This window comes from Alosa alosa, chromosome 7 (genome assembly GCF_017589495.1).
Source record: "Alosa alosa isolate M-15738 ecotype Scorff River chromosome 7, AALO_Geno_1.1, whole genome shotgun sequence".
NCBI lineage: Eukaryota > Metazoa > Chordata > Actinopteri > Clupeiformes > Clupeidae > Alosa > Alosa alosa.
This window is the reverse complement of record NC_063195.1, coordinates 30,770,059-30,792,216: the sequence shown is the minus strand read 5'-3', so window position 1 is coordinate 30,792,216 and position 22,158 is coordinate 30,770,059. Positions and strand designations below refer to the sequence as shown.

At 49.1% G+C, this 22,158-nt stretch overlaps 1 protein-coding gene across 4 annotated transcripts in view; it reads right to left on the bottom strand.

Annotated features, from left to right (window-relative positions):
- LOC125297217 (E3 ubiquitin-protein ligase SMURF2-like) overlaps window positions 1–21,271 on the bottom strand; it is a 65,968-nt gene extending 44,697 nt beyond the window's left edge. For all 4 annotated transcript variants that reach the window (XM_048247415.1, XM_048247417.1, XM_048247416.1 and 1 more), the window contains exon 1: window positions 20,840–21,271. In XM_048247415.1, the coding sequence (XP_048103372.1) occupies window positions 20,840–20,891 (52 nt within the window). In that variant the 5' untranslated portion in view covers window positions 20,892–21,271. The remainder of the gene's footprint in view (window positions 1–20,839) is intronic.
- Window positions 21,272–22,158: the final 887 nt, after the last annotated feature.

Genomic DNA, 22,158 nt, shown 5'->3' with positions numbered 1-22,158 from the left:
TCAGTGTTTGACCAAACAGTTTCACTGAGAGGACGAGTATGGGTGCACAACCCTGATGTGGCCTGGATGGCTGGCTGGCTGGCTGGCCAGCTGGCTACTGGTGAGACCTTCCAGGTTCTGGGCCCCTTGAGTGGAGCCAGAGCTGCAGACTCGGTGAGCTGCCGGAGAGGCCCAGTGCCCCTGAGGACGCCTGGAAGCGAGTGGATGCGAGACCAGAAGCGAGGCGCACAAATTACATGGGTGGCTACGGACTCTTCGGAGCTGGCCGAATGGAGGTCGTAAATTTTGGCGGGGGCGACCAGAGCGGCATAAAATTACACACAGTCTATTGGATGGAATCACAACGTGTCAATCAGAGGGCTGACCCGGGCCAAACGGTGACGAGAGCAAAAGGGGATGACCGTGAGAGCGCAGGCTAATTACACAGGACGCCGCGCTGGATCTAAAACCTAGACGGCAATCACTGAAACAGAGCAGGACCTATGTGGACACAGCCTCGCTCATTTGCCTGTTCCAGGGCCCCATGACCGTGAAACTCACAATGCCTCTCCCTCTATAACAGCCGTAACTTTCGCCGTCAGAGAGGTATTGCGGATCAACGCATTTCTGCAAGATTCTAAATGCGGCCTTTAACGCTACTCAGTGATGGCTGACAATCAAACATTAAAGCCATTTGCCAGTCAATACTGAAGCAGTCTCGCGACTCGAATCTAAAACTGTCGCTCACAACTCAAATTGAAAGTGTTTGTGTGTGTGTGTGTGTGGGGAGGGGAAGGGGGGGCTGCCTTGGGTCTCTCTTGGTCCCCCAGGGGCGAGCTGGTGGTCTGGGTGAATGGGCCACCGACTGAGTGACTGTTGGGAGCTCACGTTTCCGAGCACAGAGCGGGATTAGGGGCTTACCTGCTCACTTCTCTTGTGTCAGCTGAGAGTAAGCCTGGGGAGTTTAACTGAGGATATCAATGAGGGCTTCAAGGATCAAGCTAACCCTTTCATAAAAGATCTGTCAAAATCATGAAAACGATCAGTTTTCTATCAGAGGTCAATTATTAATGTGTATGACTGACCAATTTGTTTTAGAAGAAATTATAGAAGGTCTATATGGAGTTAACCTTCTTCCTTAACGAAGCTGTTGTAACAAGGTGCTCCTGAATTGGCCGGCAATCTATGACAAAGCGTCATTATGATGGCAGCATTGAGACACAGGGGTGCGAATAAGACAAAAACCTCCACATCCTCAGTGAACGAAGAAGCCGAGTCTATTTTAAGGGTAGAGGCTGTGCTTTCCAAGAAACGTCCTGTGTTGTCCAAACACTCTATTTCTGTCCATTGTGTGTTTACCCTGAATGGAGCAGGAGATGGTGGACGCTGCAGCTGGACCGCAGCCCAATCGTGTGCACTGGAGAGAAAGTGGGTGTGTGTGTGTGCACGAGCGAGAATACGGGCACGCAGGAGTTCATCCTAAGCAAAAAGGAATCTCACCTCAACAGTTAACATTCAAATGCACACACACACAGACACACACAGGCACAAACAGACACATACAAATTAGCCTACATTCCTCACAAAGACTGGGCAAGATAACAGATGGTGTTAAGCACTCCAGGGCATATCTGGAGCGTCCATGGCCTGGCATGCTAAACTCTGAATGACCCAGAGATTTGTAAAGGGGACGGTGTGGGGGGTGTCGGGTGGGTAAATTGGGCTAGTGTGGGGAAACAACTACTCTAAAGCCCACATGATGCCGAGGGACAGGAGACTGCTCTGATTGGAACACACTCAAACATACTGCATAATTGATGGCTGTCTGAACTTCTCACCCAGACATGTTTAGAATTTGACCCAGCAATGGGTTAATAGAGTGTGTGATGGGCAGAATATCGCCCCTTTTCAAAAGGAGCATAAAAGGCTAGACGGCTACAGGTTTTCACAGAACGCTCCGTGGTAGACATGTCCCATTTCAAGACAGAATAATTAGGTCACCTCTTGTCCTGAAGAGAGAGTGGCACTTCCAGCAAGAGCATTAGGAAGCCGTTGACAGAATCAACCCCGACACTGCCCTCAAGTAGGCTCAGGAGAAAATCCCTCGTTACGTTAAAACTCCAGGGCAGTGGCCAAGGTCAGGGAGGTCATGATAAGGTCAGCAGCACATATCAGCATCTTCAGGTGTGGTCTTTAACACTTCCCTTTCCCCGTTGGCCAAAAAAAAAAAAAAACATTTGCCAGAACAATCCATCAGTTTAGCTTTTCAGCTAGGAGTTAGCATGCTGTAAGCTAACTGCTGAGATTGAATGGTTTCGTTCTCATTGTATTTAGTAGTGCTCCTCTAATCCTGAGTCTAAGGTCAGACTGCGGCTCAGTGGCCAGTAATTCCATTGAGATTGTGAGGCCACACAGAGTCACTGTGATGAAGGGAGTGGGGACTGAGGGTCACCAAGGACAGGAGCCTGGTTTCACCTGCAATGAATGAGGTGTACACATAGGAGAAACGTGGGGCTGAAAGATTGACCCATTTTTAACCAAAACCGCAATTATCAAAATCACAATGGCCACAATTAATTGATTCTGATGGGGGAGTATTATGCAATTTCCTGAGGCAACACAATGAACGTACCAACATTTAAAAAAAAAACACCATAGGCAGCAGTACAACGAAGGCACAGCAAAAAAGGCAAGCAGAAGTAAGAAGTGCTGGTCTTGCCCAGTAAGTTATTTTTCAAAGTATTTTTTTTAAATGTATTATAAACATTTAAAACGTTTAAAAAAAATATTCAACCGAAGCTTGACTTTCAAAGATTTTATTGAAAATCACAGACACAGACATGGAGAGTACACCACCATGTGTGTAAGAGAAAATAACAAATTGAACAGCAGACAGCTTTTTCTAAAAAAGGTCACAAAACACCGAGGAGTGAGTTTTTTGGAGAATCACAAGAGACGGCTCGACGAGTCCACCTGATGAACAAGCCCCTAGGCACACACGTCAGACTGAGGCATCAGACTGAGGAGCAGCCGCCCCAGCGGAGCAACCAGGCCCAGTCTGCCATTTCGCAAAAGATCTCGTAAGGCTGTGACTAACGACCCTTAGCAAGATGCATATCTGACGCCAAGATTTAAAAAAAAAAAAAGTACAAAATAAAAAAAGGAAGAAGAAAAAAAAAAAAAAAAAAAAAAATACAGAAACGACTGCTGCTGAAGTGTATCAGAGTTGAGATCATTTCTTCAGATACCTCTTTTAAGCAAAAAAAACAAAAAAAACACATTTCGACATCAGGGTTTTTCCCATGTGTTGTGGCTTCTTAAGTCAGATAAAGATCTAGAGCCAGGGACCGCAATGAGTGCACAGGGTAGTGTCGTCTTGTCCTTCCTTCCAAAAAAGATGTTGATGAATAACATCTCTCCATGTCCCTTTGGCTGAACGAGCCGAGCTGTAGGTTTACCAGACTGTATAAAAGTGATCTCTCTCTCCAAAGTCCCAACATTTTTCAGTTTTGCGAAAGAGGGTGGGGAGTGCAAATGAAACGAAAGCATGCAGCGCTCAGCCTTCTTGGCCCCCAGTCGGTGTCAGTGTACACTGTGCTGCTATGTGCCAGTAAAACCAACAATTAGCTTAGCTACACTGCGGCTAGACAGATATTGCATTACATTCGTCCATTACAAATGAGCCATGAATTAGCATGAATGAGAGTGTCAGCACACTGTGGCTGTTGGCTGGTCGGCAAACACTGCGGTCGGCAGGGCTGTTTACAAGGAAATATTCCACTTCCGAGAGCGAGCTGCAGTTACACACAAGGATCCCGTTTCACTAGCCAGAGGGGCACACCTGAATTACTCCCATTAAAACAGACAGGAAGTTAGCATGGCGGCTAGCCTCGCCACGCTATGACTTGGAGCTTTTGTATGAAGCCCCAGTCCCCCTGCCTGCCTGCCCTTCCCAGCTGAGATTTAAACACCAGTGCTAAAAGCCTGGCGTTAGCCACAAGCCACTGAGCAGTGAAGGGTCTCTTAGATCCCACAGGCGAAGCTAGGCCATCTGCCACAAACTGGAGTAGGCTGACTATAACCATGAAAGATGATAACTTTCCAACAACATTACCATTCAACAGGTGAAGACTGGTGACTGCCCTGGTAAGACAATCGTTGCCATGTAACCCGGTAACACACGCATGCATGTCAAAACACTGGCGGGTCAGAGGCTCCCTGTGCAGCTCTACGTGATCAGATGCACAGCGCGGATTGGGTTTCCCAGGTGCAGGGAAGTGGCCCACCGGCCGAGCAAGAAGAAATTAAATGAAACATGAAGTGCGTGAGATTGTCTAACGCACGGCGCTCCGACTTGGTCGTCAGGTGGAGATGGTCGGGTGGAGGGAGTGGGGGAGGGGGTGGGTGAGGGGCTGGGGGGAGGGGTGCTGTGTAGAGATGCCCCAGTGCTAAAGACAAAAACAGGTCAATCCAAGGCAGCCTTTTGTTTCCACAAATACACCCTGCTGGGCTACTCACATGAATGGGATGTCAGACGAATAGGGTGGGGTGGGTGGGGGGTGTTACATTTTTTTATGGTGGGGGGGGGGTGGGGTGGAGTGGTTGTATCCTGAATAGACAGGCGTATAAGAGAGTGTGCTTTGTGAGTCATGGAGAGTCGGCATAAAGACATCACCACACTAAAACACGCACACACGCACGCATCGAACCTCTGGGACTTGCTGCAGTCATCTCTGAACATCAAAAGCCCTGACAGTGCGGGCCGACACCTCAGCCTTACTCACGACGAGCAACGTCATGGTGCCCACTCCTCTCCTGCTGCCGCCCCTGCGGTCGGGCTGGACTGTGGTCTCTCTGTTTTGACTCCCGCCGCACTTGTGCGCCATCTCATTCACAGCATTGTTCACCAGCAAAACAAAAGAGCTTCCCTTTCCCCCCCTCGGCAACCTGCTCCTCCCAGCCCTGGCTCCCAGCAAAGACAGACAGAGTGAGTGAGTGAGTGAGTGAGGGAGAGAGAGAGAGAGGGACAGGTCCTGAAATCGCACCTCTAATCTGGGCTGCACTTCCTCTGGCCGCCCTTTACGCTCAGCTCCCCTACTCCTCCTCTCCTCCAGCCCTCCTCCGCTCCACTCCCTCATTCCTCCCCTGAAAATGTTCTGCATGCCAATTATGTCATTCACTAAAGAGGCCCAGGACACCCCCTGCCCCCAACCCCCCCCCTCCGCGGAGCAACAGCAGCGGCAACAGCAGCGGCGACAGCAGCGGCTGCAGCGGAGTGGACACACCTCTCACCAGGGAGATCAGGAATCTACACGGAGTGGATCGTAGCCAGACTGTCAACACGCCAGGATAGAGGGGAGAGAGAGAGCACAAGGGGGAGAGACGGAGAGAGAGACAGAGAGAAAGGTAGAGAGGGGGAGAGACAAAGAGAACGGGGGAGAAAGAGAGAGGGATAGAGAGAGGGGAGAATGAAAGAGAGAGGGGGAGAAAGAGAGATGGACAGAGACAGAAAAAAGATACCCGCTACCTTGGAGAGGTCAGAGTGGCAAAATGTTGCTCAAGTGTGACATTTTGGAAGTTGGTAAGCAAGCAGACCAGACATGCATCAGAAGACTGTCCTCCATCACATTTCTATCAAAATGTTTCTCCTCATCCAGAGGAATGGTGTATTCTAGCCATCGGGCACATAGGAAAACATCCAAAGAATTCAATAAAAAGTCTCATCCAGTCAGTGTGACACTGAACCACATGTGGCCATCTGGAGTGAGGGCAAGAGAGAGCGAGACAGAGAAAGAGAGAGATAGATATAGAGAGAGAGAGAGAGAGAGAGACAGAGAAAGAGAGATATATAGAGAGAGAGAGAGAGAGAGAGAGAGAGAGAGACACAGAGAGTTTATATAGGAAAGAGAGAGAGAGAGAAAGAAAAAGAGAAAAAGAGAAAGAAAAAGAGAAATATATATATATAGATATATATAGAGAGAGAGGAGAGAAATAGAGAGAGAGCAATATATATAGAGAGATTTTAAGAGCAAGATAAGAGCAAGAGAGACTCTGTATGTAAAGGCATTTTACATTGTGTCCAATCCCCCCCTGCTCTTGCAGACCTGGACTGCAAAGCTCTTTGGCCGAGCCAGGCGAAGCCGAGGGAGAGACCCGAGGACCCAGTCGGAGGATGGATGGAGAGAGGGAGGGAGGGATGAGTCACTGCTGGGCCTGCTCAGAAGCCCGGCTCCCGGTGAGCCAAATAAAGAGGAAGAGAAAGATAAAAAGAGCAAAACACAGATGAGGGAAAGGACGATGGTGGCAGAGCTTGAAGAAGAGGAGGAGGAGGAGGAGGAGGAAGAGGAGGAGGAGGAGGAGGAGGAGGAGGAGGAGGAGGAGGGAGAACAGCAGAGAAGCATGGAGGAGGAGGAGGAGGAGGAGGAGGAGGTGAAGAACAGCAGAGAAGCACGGAGGAGGAGGAGGAGGAGGTGAAGAACAGCAGAGAAGCACGGAGGAGGAGGAGGAGGTGAAGAACAACAGAGAAGCACGGAGGAGGAGGAGGAGGAGGAGGTGAAGAACAGCAGAGAAGCACGGAGGAGGAGGAGGAGGTGAAGAACAGCAGAGAAGCACGGAGGAGGAGAAGGAGGAGGAGATCAGCAGAAGCACGGAGGAGGAGGAGGAGATCAGAGAGGCTTAATGTAGGCCAGGGGGCATGAGGTGGGGGGTTGAAATATGGAATAAGTGTGTGAGAGTGAAAAAGAGAGAGAGACAGAGGGAGAGAGAGAAAAGAAGGGAGGTGAAGGAATCCAAGTGGGTGAGAGATGCTTGAGTGTCTGTGAGGGGGCCTCACCGACAGGCTCAAATTGAAATGAATCTCCATGAGTCAGACACACATGGAATGATGGTGCAGACAGGAGGGAAGTCCGTCTATTTGTACCTACAACAGCATATAGCATCTCCTCCAGTAATAGCCTTCATCTTACACAGCTCTACCAGGGTGTGTGTGTGTGTGGGTGCGTGTGTGTCTGTGTGGGTCTGTGTGTGTGTGTGGGTCTGTGTGTGTGTGTGTGTCGTGAGGTGATGATGCAGGGAGGTCGGAAACTAAACACCCTGAATTTTCAATCACGGCGTTGGGCCCATACAGAGACGATGACTCATCTCCCATCTGGCTGTGGATCAGCACGAGGAGCAAGAGAAGGAGGAGGACGATGAGGAGGCTAAGAGGATATATATAAAATATAGGAGATAAAATAGAGGAGAGAAGAAAGGAGAGGAGGAGAGATAGAGAGGAGAGAAATATAGGGAGAAAATATATGGAGAGGAGAGAGAAGAGAGAAGAGAGAAGAGAGGAGAGGAGGAGAGGAGGAGAGGAGGAGAGAAGGAGAGGAGAGAAGAGAAAGGAAAGGGAGAGGCGAAGACGAGGTTTGCCACTGGGAAACGGACGTGCCAGTTTCTCAAACTCGACCGGAAAACAAACAAGATCCTTTCTGGTTGTAGGGGCCCAGGGCCCGGAGCCAGCGTGGGGAATGACTACGCGCTTGTTTGTGCGAGAATGACAGGATGAACGGAGACCCTGTCAGAGGGACAGGATGAGAGCATCCGCACATCCCCACAGAGGGGGGGCCCGCCGCAGCCAACTTCTTGGCAGATCACTTCCTCTGCGGCGTGCCCTCACCATTCAGAGTCCAGCTCAAATGAGCGTCCAACGCCAATCTAGCAAACCACAAGCTGACAACACAGGGTGTGCTAAGGATGTGCTAAGAGTGGCTGGGGAGTAATTCTGAGGGTTTGTGGCATAACTAAACCAAGTCACATCATCGGTAATTGATCAATCAAAGTTTCTCAGAAGTGTTTCCATTGCCCGAGTCTGGTACAGACCTTAGGCCTATTTATGGCACATCAAATATCTTTCAGTGAGCTGAATGACTAGACTATGACAAGACTATCGCTCTTTTGGAGTCCCTCCTCTTGGTATTGTGGAGAAGTCGGTCTGATGAAGCGGTCTTCTCCTCGACGTATCTACACTGGTAACAACCCAGGGCATCCCCGGAGACCATGTTGCTTCCTCTGCTCCAGCATCAATCTCAGCCAACGGCCTCTGAAACGCTCATCGTCAACAAGCCTGCAGAGCCACAGCGGCAGAGCCGGAGAGCCACAGGTCCGAGGAAAAGTCTGTCAGGAAGTCTTAAAAGAAATTGTTTATTTTTGTTTCCATAAGCATGATGTGCACTCTTCCACTGAACCAAGGCCAGGCTGTGGCTGAATTCCAAAAACAGCTTCTTTACCTTGGAACTTGCAAAAAGGACAGAAAATACAGCCCACTTAAAATCACGTATGAAGCTACCAGCACTCATACAGCATCTCTACCTCACATGAGAAATCCATTTGAACATGCTCCAAATATGTACAGCATGCTACACCACACAGAACCTGATAAACACAACTAGTCAGTCTCCAGACAGACAGACAGACAGATAGTATGCAACTGTCGTCTGCCTAAAAGGCTGAGTTTGTAAACAGACAGCTCATCAGATAAGGGCCCAAACTACTTGGGAGGTGGATGATCTCTTGGCAGGAGGACAGCGCTAGCTGTGACGCAGGCAGCTTCCGTCTCCCTGAGCTGGCTGGCTGAACGCGGTATCTGTGTGGGCTGTGTGTATATGTGTGTGTTTACTGACGGGCACACGTGGTCGGGGCACGGCAGCACAGACAGCCATGCGGCCGGTCATTTCCAGAGCTCTGCTCAGCGCACTCCCTCGGTCTTGAGTCCCTCACTCGCTCTCTTCCTCACACGGGCCACAGAGGGAACGCCACAGGAGTGAGGGGGGATCTCAGCCAGAGAGAGTGAGAGAGAGAGAGAGAGAGAGAGAGAGAGAGAGAGAGAGAGAGAGAGAGAGAGAGAGAGAGAGAGTGAGAGAGAGAGTGAGAGAGAGAGAGAGAGAGAAAGAAAAATGAGGAGGGTAGGAACAGAAGAAAGAAAGGGAAAATATGAGACAGAAAGAGAACATGCAAATGAGTGAGAATGAATATGGGAGGCAGGAAAATAGAAGGAAGAGAGGGAAAGAGAGGGAGAGAGAGAGGATGGAGAGGTGGAGGTGGAGACAGAGTGATGGTTGAGGAAGCTGAACAGCAACAAACTCCTGCGGTGCGCCGTCAGACCGCGAAACAAAAGCAGCCTCCGAGAGCAGCCTCAGCCCGTCCTAGCCAAACACCTCGGAGCACTGACACGCCACAGGGGTAGAGAAACAGGCAGCGGGACCAGCCTCTGATATGTTTTCAGTGTGTGTCAGTAGTAGTAGAATAAGTGTGTGTCCGTGTGTGTTTGTGTGTGTGTGTGTGTGTTTGTCCGTGTGTGTGTGAGAGAGAGAGAACGAATATGTGCATGAGAATGAGTGTGTGTGTGTGTGTGTGTGTGTGTGTGTGTGTGTGTGTGTGTGTGTGTGTGTGTGTGCGCATGTATGGGGGAGGCATGCATGGAGAAGTGTTTAGTCAGCAGTGGGTGATGGGTATCTCAGGCCTCTCAGTTTGGACTGAGGGGCTTGGGAACATCCTGGCAGAGGAAGAAGTGGAGACAGAGAGACAGAGGGAGAGAGAGAGAGGGAGAGAGAGAGAGGGAGGGAGCGAGGGAGGGAGAGATGCCATGGAATTGCCGCCTGCAGAAATAGCACAGACTGTTCCATCACCCTCACGCTGCGCTGTTTCCTCCGTGAGTGGTCACAGTTGCCGCGGTAATGGAGGAACGGAGGAACCCTCGGCGGGCCCGTTAGTGGCCTCTGACTCAGAACAGCAACTGGGAAGAGAAGAGCAGGGCTTCCCATAGAGCAGGGAGGGGGGAGGGGTGGGAAGGAGGAGGGCAACGGGGGGGTCCTTCCATCTGTCTCTGACTGTCAGCAGACTGGCATTGAGGTCAGAGAGAGAGAGAGAGAGAGAGAGAGAGAGAGAGAGAGAGAGAGAGAGAGAGAGAGAGAGAGAGAAGAAAATAAAAGAGACAGAAGCGGCGTGGGCAAGTCGGCAGCTCTGGTGATGGTGTGCAGTGCACTGTGGTGGCAAAGCGGAGCGCTGCGAGAGACAGGAAGTGAGACGTGCGAGAGAGATAACCACGTCAGGCGGTGGCGGTGGCACCGCTGTCTGCACTCCGTCTGAGCCAGATCCGGAGCACTGTGGGACTGGCGGATGGGTTAAGGTGAGGTGACAGGTGTGTGTGTGTGTGTGGGGTTGAGATTCAGGTCACAGTAGGTCACCATTTCCTACTCTGTGCCAACGTTACCAGCTCACTTTCTAGAAGGCCTGTCAAAAATAAATAAATAAATAAAAACCGCGAACAAAAGGCCCAAATCTTTCCAAAACAGACCTGGCAGCCCCCCGCGTTGGTTCCCTAGCGCCATTGTGACTAGCATCTCATGCCCGCTCCAGATGGCCCGCAGGCATGTTCACACATTTACGCTGGCGAGGGCCTGCCTGCCTGCCCGCTCGCTAGCTCGTTTGTTCGCTCGCTGCACTCTGGATGACTCAACTGCTGCAATTCACACTGCGCAAGTGTGTGCGCTCCCAGTGAAAAAAAAAAAAGAAGAAGAAAATTCTGCTCTGGTGACGAGGCGCTATTTTGGGAGATGCAGAGCCTTTGCTGTTTTTCTTATGCGCGAGAAATGTCACATCGCACTCTTGCTTGCTCCCTCGCTCGCTCACGCAACACACGATGTAGTACAGCCGACGGTTTCGTCGCGCGGACAGTGCCCTGGGGAACATGGCAGAGAGCGGAGAGCACAGAACGAGCTGACCAGATGCAGGAGAGGAGCAGAGAGAGAGAGAAAAAAAAAAAAAAGAGGCCAACAGTCCCTCTGGCCCGTACCCCTAACTCTCTCTGTGAAGGACGTGTTTGTGTGAGTGCTCTTGGTGTGTTGTCTGTTGCGTTTGGCGAGGAGGAGCAAGCCCCGGTCTCATAGCCAGACTGCTGTGCCGAGCTGAACAACAAGAGCGCTCGGCAAAGCAAACAGACCCAGAGCACGAGGGAGTGTGTGTGTTTGTGTGTCTGGGGATGCGTGGGGGCGTGCTGTGTATTTACGCTTTTGTGTGTGTGTGTGTTTGAGTGTTTGTGTGTTTGTGTGTTTGTGTGTGTGTTTTAGTGTTTGTGTGTTTGTGTGTTTTTGTGTAGGTGTGTGTGTTTGTTTTGTGTGTGTGTGTGTGTGTGTGTGTGTGTGTTCGTGTCTATGTGAATGTGTGGGTGGGTTCTGTGTGTGCTAGAAATGAAACTTGGAATAAGCAATGGCAACTTAACACCAGTCTCTGGTTTATAAGCATTATCCCAACAAGAAGGTTACACATCTCCTTCTAAAACTTACTCTGCATGTTTTTTCAACTACCCCATTTCCACCTGAACCCCAAGACTTGACGTTTGCAACTCCACAGCCTTCCCCACAAGCTCACACACAAACACAGCCACACACAAACACATCACTATGCATGATACTTCCTCATAAGCCAAAGCATCCAATATCAAAAGTACACATCTCAACTTGGGGACGGAACAAATTCCCCCTAAAAGCCGTGACCGAATAAGCTAGGCTGTGCTGCGGCCCGTCTGGTTAATCAATGTCGACAGCGACCGAAAACACAAGCTGGATAACGGTGGTTGCCACAGGAAAGCTCTTTCTCAGCATGCTGGGACCGGGGACACAACCACAAGCAGCACGGTGCACCCCGAATGCCGAGATGGTTTCACACACACACACACACCCACCCCAATGCTGAGATGGTCTCTCACTCATACATACTCCCCAATGCGGAGATGGTTTCACTCACTCACACACACACACACACACACACACACACACACACACACACAGATGCCAGACTGTGTAAGGGTATTGCTGAATGAGAAGCCACAGGCAGGGGAAGATGGGGGAGGGTGTCTTACGGCTGCTTTCTCTCCGTTCTCGTTTGCTTTCTTGTTGGAGAGCCCCTTGGCTTGAGCTGTGCAGTAATAATGAAAGATTCAGAGATTGCTTGTTGTCTAGACAGAATGTTTAATGGCAGGCTTCCATTTTTATATGGAACTCCCTCCTCTCTACACACAATCTCCCCTTTCTCTCTCTGTCTTTCACTCACACACACACACGGTTTCTTTCTGTTTCTGTCCGAGGTCAGGCCATGTACCCTGTTTCAGTGAGTCACCACACAGGCACTGAGTGATTGTTTAACAGCTCTCTCACTGCGTCTGAGGGAAGAAAAACAAAACAAAACTAAACCAACTTTTCCATCCAGACGGTCAGATAAAGAGGAGAGAGAGAGAGAGAGAGAGAGAGAGAGAGAGAGAGAGAGAGAGAGAGAGAGAGAGAGAGAGAGAGAGAGAGAGAGAGAGAGAGAGAGAGAGAGAGAGAGCTGGACCTGTACTAAGCGACAGGCCAGACACACAAACACACACACACACACACACAATATGCCAAAAAAGGAGCAAAAAGTCAGACATTAATCCCGTTTTTAATCCGCTCCACACACATAAATCACTCTGACTCCGGCGGTGGCGGTGGCGGTGGAGGGAGCGAGGGCGGGTGGGCGTTTGGCGTAGTGGGCAGGAGGCACGGCAGGACACAAGGGCGAGTGTGGGAATGATTAACCGAGCGTGGACGTGCCCCCTTGCCAGAGACGCCCGCCTGCACGTGTTCGCCCAAAGTACAAAACACCACCGGCGCTGTGTCAACAGGATGGGTCATTTGCATCTTTCAAGGCTGATTGACTCTGTGTCTGTGTGTGTGTATGTATGTGTGTGTATGTATGTGTACTTATTTGAGTCTTTCTGTCTGTGTGTGTGTGTGTGTGTCTTCGTGAACACGTTAGTCTTGCAGACAGCCAACACCTGCTCCCTCTGTGAGATAATACCATAACGCCTTGTCTACACTCCCACCGTGTCTGTGCAACCCCGCGGCAAAACAGTAAGTCACAGAAACGCTTTAATAAACACTTCAGTAGAGACTCCGCCGATGACACCCAAAAAATAAACCCTGGGAACAAATGAACCATGTACGGGCTAGCAGTTAGGCATTGGATTATGTGTGTGTGTGTGTGTGTGTGTGTAGTACGAATGTCTGTGTGAGAGAGAAAGTGTGAGAGAGAGACATTTCTAAATGGCTCAGCAGCTGAGACAGAGTACTCTCTTGTCTCGATACATATGGATCATCTGCTGGGTTGAGGGGGCTGTATGTTCCAGACCTCTTTGGGGGGCCCACACTTCTCAGGCATGTGGCCCCACCTGGTGGGTGAGTGCTGAGCAGAGGGGGGTAAAGGTGGCATGTTTATGTGTTCTGGAGTTCGCTGAACTGGGCAGGAGCTATTCATTAACCCTTTGGGAGAGGGAGGGGGGTCTGGACACCGCTGGTGGTGGTGACGGGAGCGGCTGGAAGAGTCATGGGTTAACGGCTGACGAGGACACATTGGCCAGCCTGGTGGTGAGAGATATGCGTTGGGAGTGACCTCGGAATTAACAGAGGCTCTCTATACAGTGGGGAAAGGTGTGGGTGTGTGTGTGTGTGTGTGTGTAAGAAAAAGAGGGAGAAACTCCTATGGGTCAAAGCAGATCGTTTGCTGCCACGTGAATGATAAATGTGCATGTGCATGTGCGTGTGCGTGTGCGTGTGCACGTCTATCTGTGCATCAGCCAGTGTGTGTGTGTGTGTGTGTGTGTGTGTGTGTGTGTGTGTGTGTGTGTGTGTGTGTGTGTGTGTGTGTATATACCTGTGCACAAGTCATCTGGAAGGGTCAGACTAAACATGTGGAGTGGAGGAAGTCTGGATGTGCATGGGAGCTCCTGGCCACAACACAGGGCTCACCCCCCCCCCCACTCCACCACCCCCTCTCCCCAGCCCCGAGAGGCCCAGGCTCAGGCTACACAGCCAGACCTCCCCCCCTGAACCGCTCCAAACATCCACTCTGTTTGTTCCTGCTTACACTCCGGCTCAGGTGTGCTTATGTAAGAGAGGGTCAGAGCACATGCGGGTCGGCTACACAAAAAAGCCCCCACACATTTCTATACTGGGCACTGTTGCCGAGTAGAAATTTCTCCGCTGTCAGACGTGCTGGAGCTATAGTATGTGCGTGCGTGCGTGCGTGCGTGCGTGCGTGCTGGCCAGAAGAGGAGCTGGAGATCTCCCAGAAAATCTCCCGGAAGAACAAGGCTCAAATGGTTGAGTAGTGTTGAGCAGCCACTAGACTAGACACAGAAAGAAAGTGCACTACCATTGGTGCCTCTATGTTGACATAAAAGATGTCAGGGCAATAGGCTAAGCAAGACAGCACCTGCAACGGTCTTTGTTGTGAAAGGATGTAATCATCTCCATGGTGTTGGAGATATAGTCATAAAACAGGTTTAACACGGCCTGAGCATTTCTATGGAACTGCTTTCAAAATGTGTTCTTTTGTGTTTCTCGTGATATTAATAGCCGGGACTTCATCAGCTAAACTCTGTGTGGTATGTCCTATGGGCCAAAATGACTTCCTTAATCTTTAAGGTATCTACACAATCTACATTGTATTTAGGGTAATTTGACAAACGTGCCTCCAAGTATTTGATTTTATTTGAGGTCAGAATCTTCTCATTTCCCCAAGTAAAAATGGACTCCACACTAATCGTCCTCCCGACACACTGACACCCTCTCCTGTGGCGGTCCGTCCGTCCGTGAGGGGATCCCCAGGCAAGGTCACCGATACGGAATGCGAGAGTCTGCCAAGCACGCCCAACTCTAGAGGCTGCATAGGAAGCATTCCGTCAGACACACTAGGGAAGAAATGAAAGAAAGAAGGAAAAAAAAAAAAAAAAAAAAAAAAAAAACGCAGACAGGAAATGCCCTCTGCCTTTGGAGAGGATTGAACAGAGCGAGAGAGACTGCCTCGGGCAGCGTGACTGACAGGACCGCGAAGTCAGAAACAACCGAAACGACCGCACTGCCTGCGTTTTTGAAGTCGTTGTCGACCGCTCCTGTCAAGAGGCGAGCGTGTTTAGCCGTGCGCTCTTACCTTCAAAGTGGAGGTCGGCATGTAGCATTATGCTAATGCCTCAGAACATCTGAGAGAGGGCAGGGGGGAAAAATTGGCTAGGAAACCCAGCCATGAAAAAAGGGGGTTTTGATGTGGAAGAAAAGTCTGCCGTAAACAGAGTGCATATAAACCCACAAGACTGCTGTGTTTGGCTAGCACCTAGCCTAGCACTGGGAGCCATCAAAGCTCTTTTTTGTGTCTAGAGAGGACAAGTGGAGGTCTTGCCCACTGGTCAATATCAGCGCACTGAAATAAAAACAAAGAAAAACGGTTCCCATGCTCGTCTACGTTTCCCTGAGAGAAAAAGCACCTGAAACATCCATAGGAGAGCGAGTACACCCCAGTGTGGTTACTGTGCCAGCACTCACGTCACATTGCATTAAACTGACCGGCGTTTAGCGCCGAGAGCGAACAGAGCGCGGAGACGAGAGTGACCCTTGTGTGTACCGGACAGAGCCAGAGCAGGTGAGAGCCCTCTCCTCCACTGACCCGCGTTCCCATGGGAGACGGGAGCCCAGCCCTGCTCGCTCGCTCACACATGCGGAGCCACCACTCTCTCCAGTCTAATTTCCTCCACTCTGGGGCAGAGAGTCAACAGGACTCCTGATTTAGATCCCGGTGCGCTGCATCCTGTGGAAGTCCGTCCCTCCTCAGACGGGAGACAGACGGGGCTATTTTCTGTCTCAGCCCGTGGACATCCCGACTCTGTCCACTTCCCTTAAATGCACTTTTCTCTCTCAGAGAGAGAGAGAGAGAGAGGTGCTGAGTGACATGAGAACCTCCTGTCTTATCACAGGGATCAGCAGATCCCTGGCAGTCCACGCTAGTGATTGTGCCTTTTTTGTTAGGGGGGAAGACACAGGGGTGACTTTTAGCAGAGTGGCTAAAGTCACAGTCACAGTCACACACACACACACACACACACACTAGAAAGAAAAATAGCAGCACTCTGAAGCCAGGCAAAATAGCACAGCACCCTCCTTGCCTGTGGCTCACGCAGACGAGCTGCCTACATGAATGCACATGGTTGCCCTCACCGTTAGAGAGTGCAGATGACCCCCCCATGTTAACCAAATCAAACAAGAGGACTTACATATTTCGCATTTACTAAAAAAAACAAAGCTAAAAAAAAGCATTAGGGCGAAAGAGCTTAGCGTTTTCACCTCCTCGGCGTGGTGGTAGCGAGTGGTGGTGGTGAGGAAGAGGAGGAGAGGAAGAGTGGGGGGGGGAGAGAGTGGGGGGGGAGTGGTGCAATGCCAAGGTCACCGGCTCATCCCCGTGGGCAGAGCAGGCTGGGAGAACACACGGCCGTGCCCTCGCCGCGTGAAAGTCACTTTGGATGAGAGCCACGGCTCACGAGCACGTCAACAGAGAGGGGCGAGGAGAGCCCGGGCGTCCACGGGTCAGGACGGCGGAGGACGGACGGACGTGAAACGCTGAGGCAGGCGTCTGACCTACATCCGGTGTGTGTATGAGAATGAGTATGATGACAGGCCTGTACATAATGGGGAAATGGAGGAATATGGCTGAATAACAGAAAACGTGCGCCGCGTAGACCTGACACAGCAGAAATGCAGGACTCAGGGCTTATGTTGTGCCATGCGGTGTTAGGCAGCACATTGGACAAGCTCCGGGTGACCCTTGGGGCTGGTAGCTTAAAAAGGAGCATGTGCTTGATTTTCATCACTGCACCATGATCCCAATGGTATACATCACTGGGCTGCCCACTTTTACACACACACACAGACGGTAAGGAACTAATGACTCACAAACACATCGACCGCATGTCGGCAGCAGAAAATGGGGGAGATTTTAAAAGTGCTGGGACTAAAGCAAGCACAACCAAACACCCCATGAAATGTTTTTACTGCCTGTGCATGCATCACATTAAAGACAGAAATAAAGAACTGGAGGGGGAAAACGAAATACTTGGCCTGCTGCCCTATCGATAAAGATCTGTCAAAAATAATGGCCAGTCCCAACACCCCAAGGTGTTGGACCTCACAGCTCTCTTTGTCGCACCCCCCTCACCAACCCACTCCCCTTTTCTCACTTTCAATCCACATTTTCCCATTTAATTCAGTTTAACAACACTCCTGTGTCCTCTGACTCAAACTGTTAGTGACATGCTGGCTCGGGACAGCCCGGTGGCCAGATACTAGCGGCAACATTTACACTTAACATTTTAGTAGCGCTGGTGACAGAATATCTAGCCCTACCAAATCAGCGGGGAAAGAGAGTAAGGGAGACAGAGAGACAGACAGACAGACAGAGAGAGGAAGAGAAGAGAAGAGAAGAGAAGAGAAGAGAAGAGAAGAGAAGAGAAGAGAGACAGAGAGAGAGAGAAACAGAGAGAGGAAGAGAAGAGAAAAAGGAAGAGAAGAAAAAGAGAGAGAGGAAGAGAAGAGAAGAGAAGAGAAGAGAAGAGAAGAGAAGAGAAGAGAGAGAGGGAGACGGAGTGGCATGCTGTAGAAGACCAGGCCTGATCATGCGGATCGCTGCTGGGTGAATAAGCACTAGAGAGAGGAGATGCTAAATAAACTAGCTAAACAGACTGAACCTCAGTAAACTATGTAGGCTGTAACACCTCACAGGACAGACAGACAGACAAATATAGACTGAATACAGCCCACTGAAAAAGTGACACACTCAAATACAAGTGCATGAGAGCAAAGAACTGATTAGCATAAAAATCAGTTCAACTCCATGTGCATACAGGAAGGTTTGCGCTGGACAACACAGACCATTAGGAATTTACACACACACACACACACACACACACACACACACACACACACAAAATAGGTCACAGGCTTCTGGGCAGAAGGTGCACAGTGTGTGTTGGACGATGGACGAGACAGTGATAATGGGAAGGTCTGCAGAGAATGTGGGGGGTGAAGAGGTCAAATGGCAGCCAGGCACCCCTGAGCCGTCTGGCCCTTCCCCTGTCCAGCACACAGACTCACACCACAGAGAGAAAAAAGGGAAAGCAGTCTTGGCCTGGCCTGGCCTTCCCCTCACACACACACACACACACACACACACACACACACAGAGGCACGCACAGTCGCACACACACACACAGAGAGAGGCGCGCACACACAAACCACAGGCGGAGGGGGGAGCGGGCCATACCATAAAGAGACTGTCAAACGTGGCACACTGCAATCTTGAGAACGTCAGCAACAAAGACGGCACAAAAAGCATGCCTCAAACGTCTAGACATGTTTATACAAACCCATACACAAACACACACACAAAAACAGTGAGTTTGTAGGCCTGCAACACAAACACCACACACATAATCGCATACTCTTTCAGGCTTGCCCTTTCAGAGAAAGCTGCAAAGCCAACAAGAAAGAGAGGAAAGGAGAGTGAAAAGAGGGAGTGGAAGAAAGAAACCGAAAGAAAGAAAGAAAGAAAGAAAGAAAGAAAGAAAGAAAGAAAGAAAGAGGGAGAAAGGGAGAGAGAGGAGGTTCCTGTAATCTGGGGAGACTCACCGCTCCCCTCGCACGCTTCGCATTCTCAGCATTCCATCAGCGGCCCGTTTCAAAAACCATCAACGCTGGGCTAAAATAAGACGCCTGCCCGCCCGCTCTCTCGCTCGCGCACAGGACAGGACAGGACAGGACAGACCAGGAGAAACTCCACTGAGCTGAGGGATGGGGGAGAGAAAGGGGCCTCGGCCATCAGCCGCCAGACTCACAGCAAACCTCTCCAGGCTGCTGGAGCTCCAGTGCGACTGCAGACACACGTGTTTCAGAGGTGGCTATTGGGGAGCAGCTGCACTGCAGTCTGCACTGAGAACAGAGCACTGATGGTATGCGTCTAGAAACACTCACAACCAACATCAGCAGCCTTCGCTTTATTCACAGTGGTGATGGTTGGGCCCAGGTGGCTCCAGTAGGGTATGGACAGCAAAGTGAAAATGCATTTGAAGCATCAATTAGGCTAAATGGGCTGGTGCACTTAGATTCCCCATCTACAAGAGTTTGCTGGAAATAGCTTGACATACTACTTAACACCAACTGGCCCTTCTAAAGTAGGGATATTATATGATCATCTTACACATAGAGCTCTCTGAATGAATCATGAAACCTCATGAATTTAAACACTGAGTTACCGGCAATGATTATTTTGATTTGATATTTGAATGTTAATTTCAGTGCTTTCAGGATATGCTGCCGACACAAGGAGCTTAGCATAGGACAATGTCCCATACAATCGTGGAACTCTAAAGCAATGGGAATGTCTTTGGGAATAGCTGGCCCCACCAACTCCTCTGTGCTTTTCAGCCAGCATATTACCAGTTTAAATATTTAATTTGGCTCTTCCTGAAGAGCAGCGAGTGTTGGAATCTGCCTCGACCTGATCTTGGAGGTACATGAATCGCCGCGCCTGTCACCCCGCTCCAGCCTGCAGTCAAAACAATGTTTCTTCGTGTAAACGTGCAGATGTTTGGGTTGTAAGACACGGCTAAAATCCCGACGAGCACGGTCGGCGGCGCTCCAGTTCCAGGCTGCACTGCCAGCTACTTTGACAAGACCCACAAAGTCGCATATCACACACAATGTTTGACACATAAATTGCAACACACACGCAGAGTAGAAATCTGCCTTGCTCCGATTAATCAGTAGGTAAGACTAGCAGGGGATGGCACTGCTGCAACTGTCACTCATCAAGTGAATGATATGGCTGCACGGCTTGTCGTCGCTTTGCAACAGTTGGCCAGCAGAACGAGAGAATGATACACTGACCCTCTGAGTTGATGCCTTCTAAATACATTTTTAATAGGCTGTAACGTGACATTGCACTTGCCCTTTTCTAGTTTAGTTTTCCTATGGTTTTAGATTACCCCAGTCTTTGTAAGATAGAAATGTAGAAACAAACCTGGGACTTGAGTGCCACATTAAAAAACTGGATCTCGGGCAACAATGCGCATACAATGCATATCAAGGAAAAAAAAAGCACCAAAGCTATTGGATTTTTTGGTGACCACTTCCATGACACCCAAAGCGTTCCCGTGGAACGGTAACGTTGCTCCACAGACAGTCCTTGAAGTAATGTAGCAATAAACCCCCTCCACACATTCCGCCTCCACGATTGTAACATTGTTTCAGAGAATCAATAAAAACATTGTTTCAGAAAATCATACAATAAAAAGGCTGGAATTAATTTGTCAGGCTGATGCATATAAAAAAGTTATTTAGAGCATTTTGGGGAACAAAACTTAATTAGGCGTAATTACACTGAACAGGCATACTTGTATGTCCGTGTGTTTAAATACACTAGTAAAAACGGCACTAACTGGTCTTAAATGGTGTGTTTAGGGAAATGTACTAACGTTAAAGCTAATCGAATAGGCAACCAAAACAAACTGGACGAGAAAGGAGTGGAGCAAACAGATCGCAACGTTGACCCAGACAGCTAACGTTAACGTTACCTATTTAAATCGTTTAACGTTAACTGTACGGGATACGTGAATTAGCTCGATCTGCTAGGCACACAATATTGAGCTAAACCCACGATAGTTGCCCGCTGAATCTTGAGTTTAAATACGAGGGTTAGTTAGGCTGTCTAAAGGCTGGTTGACCAAATGAACGATATCATTATGCATTTCGTGGCGCAAGAATAGCCAGTCTTGATTATAGCTAGTTTTCACAAGCAGGCAATGCTGCGAACTAAACAGACTGGCCAGTGACCATTTGTACATCACACATTTAATGACCTGCATTGAAGACCTAGCTGGAGTAAGCATTTACGTTAGCTAGCTAGCTGGTCTTGTAAGTGGGCTATCTAGCGCTAGAAACAGCAACGCAAGGGTTGCAACATTTGAGGTTTAAATTCTTACCTGTCAACCGCAGTTTCACTGGGCCATTTCTCCTCACCCCTTGATTAGACATGTCCCTTTGTGTTCCAGCTTGACGCAAATTTATAAAAAATATTTACAAAACATAAAGCTTCATAAAAATATACCACCCTTTAACCCGACTCCTTAGTTTTACAGTGAATGAGGAGTAATGGAGTCACGGCATTGTGGCCCGGATGTGCATAGCACTACGATTAACATTCGAGCTGCAACTCCGCAGAGGCTGTGAAAAAAGAGAAATAAAACAAACGATAAAATACTGAAAACTGAACGTTAACTCCGAGAAGCGTAGCAATATAAAGGCGGTCGTGCAATTCTACACCTAGAAAAGAACAGAGTATCCACGTTCACGCGAGACCTAAGACGTGCTCTTCTCCATCTTCGGAAGGTTGCAAGAACTGGTCGGCGCTCACAGGGGTGGCATTCTTGTTTGGAGCAGATGTAAAGTTGTGAGCTGCCCCTTTCCGCAGCTCCAACTCAACTTGGCTCTGCGCGACCGACGGCTCTCTGCTGACCTCTCCTGGCTGTGATAGAACTACAAAGTGTATTTTAATGACTAACGTCAAGTTTTAAATAAATCAACAAGAACATTATTTAATAGTGAAAAGACATAATCATTAATCATATTTTCTCCTGCAATTAATTGTTAGACCCAGAGACCATTACGTGAAACAATGTGTTTAAAGGGGACATAATAAAAATACATGTAAAATGTAAGGTCTTTAAATGGAAGTAGGCTACTCTTTTTTTTGTCAGATCACACCATCTGTTGCATTGTATCTGAACATAACCGTTTGTGTTCCAGATGCCTAAACACACTTCAAACAATCACATAATATATGTGCTCTGCCAGAACATCAGAGTAAACTGAACATCCTTACACAAGGGAATTAACTCATGATGTAGATGATTATAATTCAAAATGAATAGGCCTATTTCATTTTTATAAATTAAATAAAAGTATTTAACCACATTGATCTCAATACAAATTTCAAGTTTTTGCCTGAAATTGCACTGTGCCTATTTACAAGGGCATTGTTCCCACCTCTTTTGGGGCCTACCATCAAATGTTGGACCTATAGAAAGTTGAGAATCTGTAGTTTTCGTAGGAAACAGTCAAAATAACTGTGTGATGTACTCACACAGAGTTACAGAGGCTAGAATATAGTTTTTTCTTTCTGCCGGATTACAAGCATCTCTGAACTGACCACATTTCAGCCCTATAGGTCATTTGATATCCCTTAGAAACACAACTGAGTTCTAGCACCATGTCTTGTGAAGCTGTGTGCAAAAGTAGATCA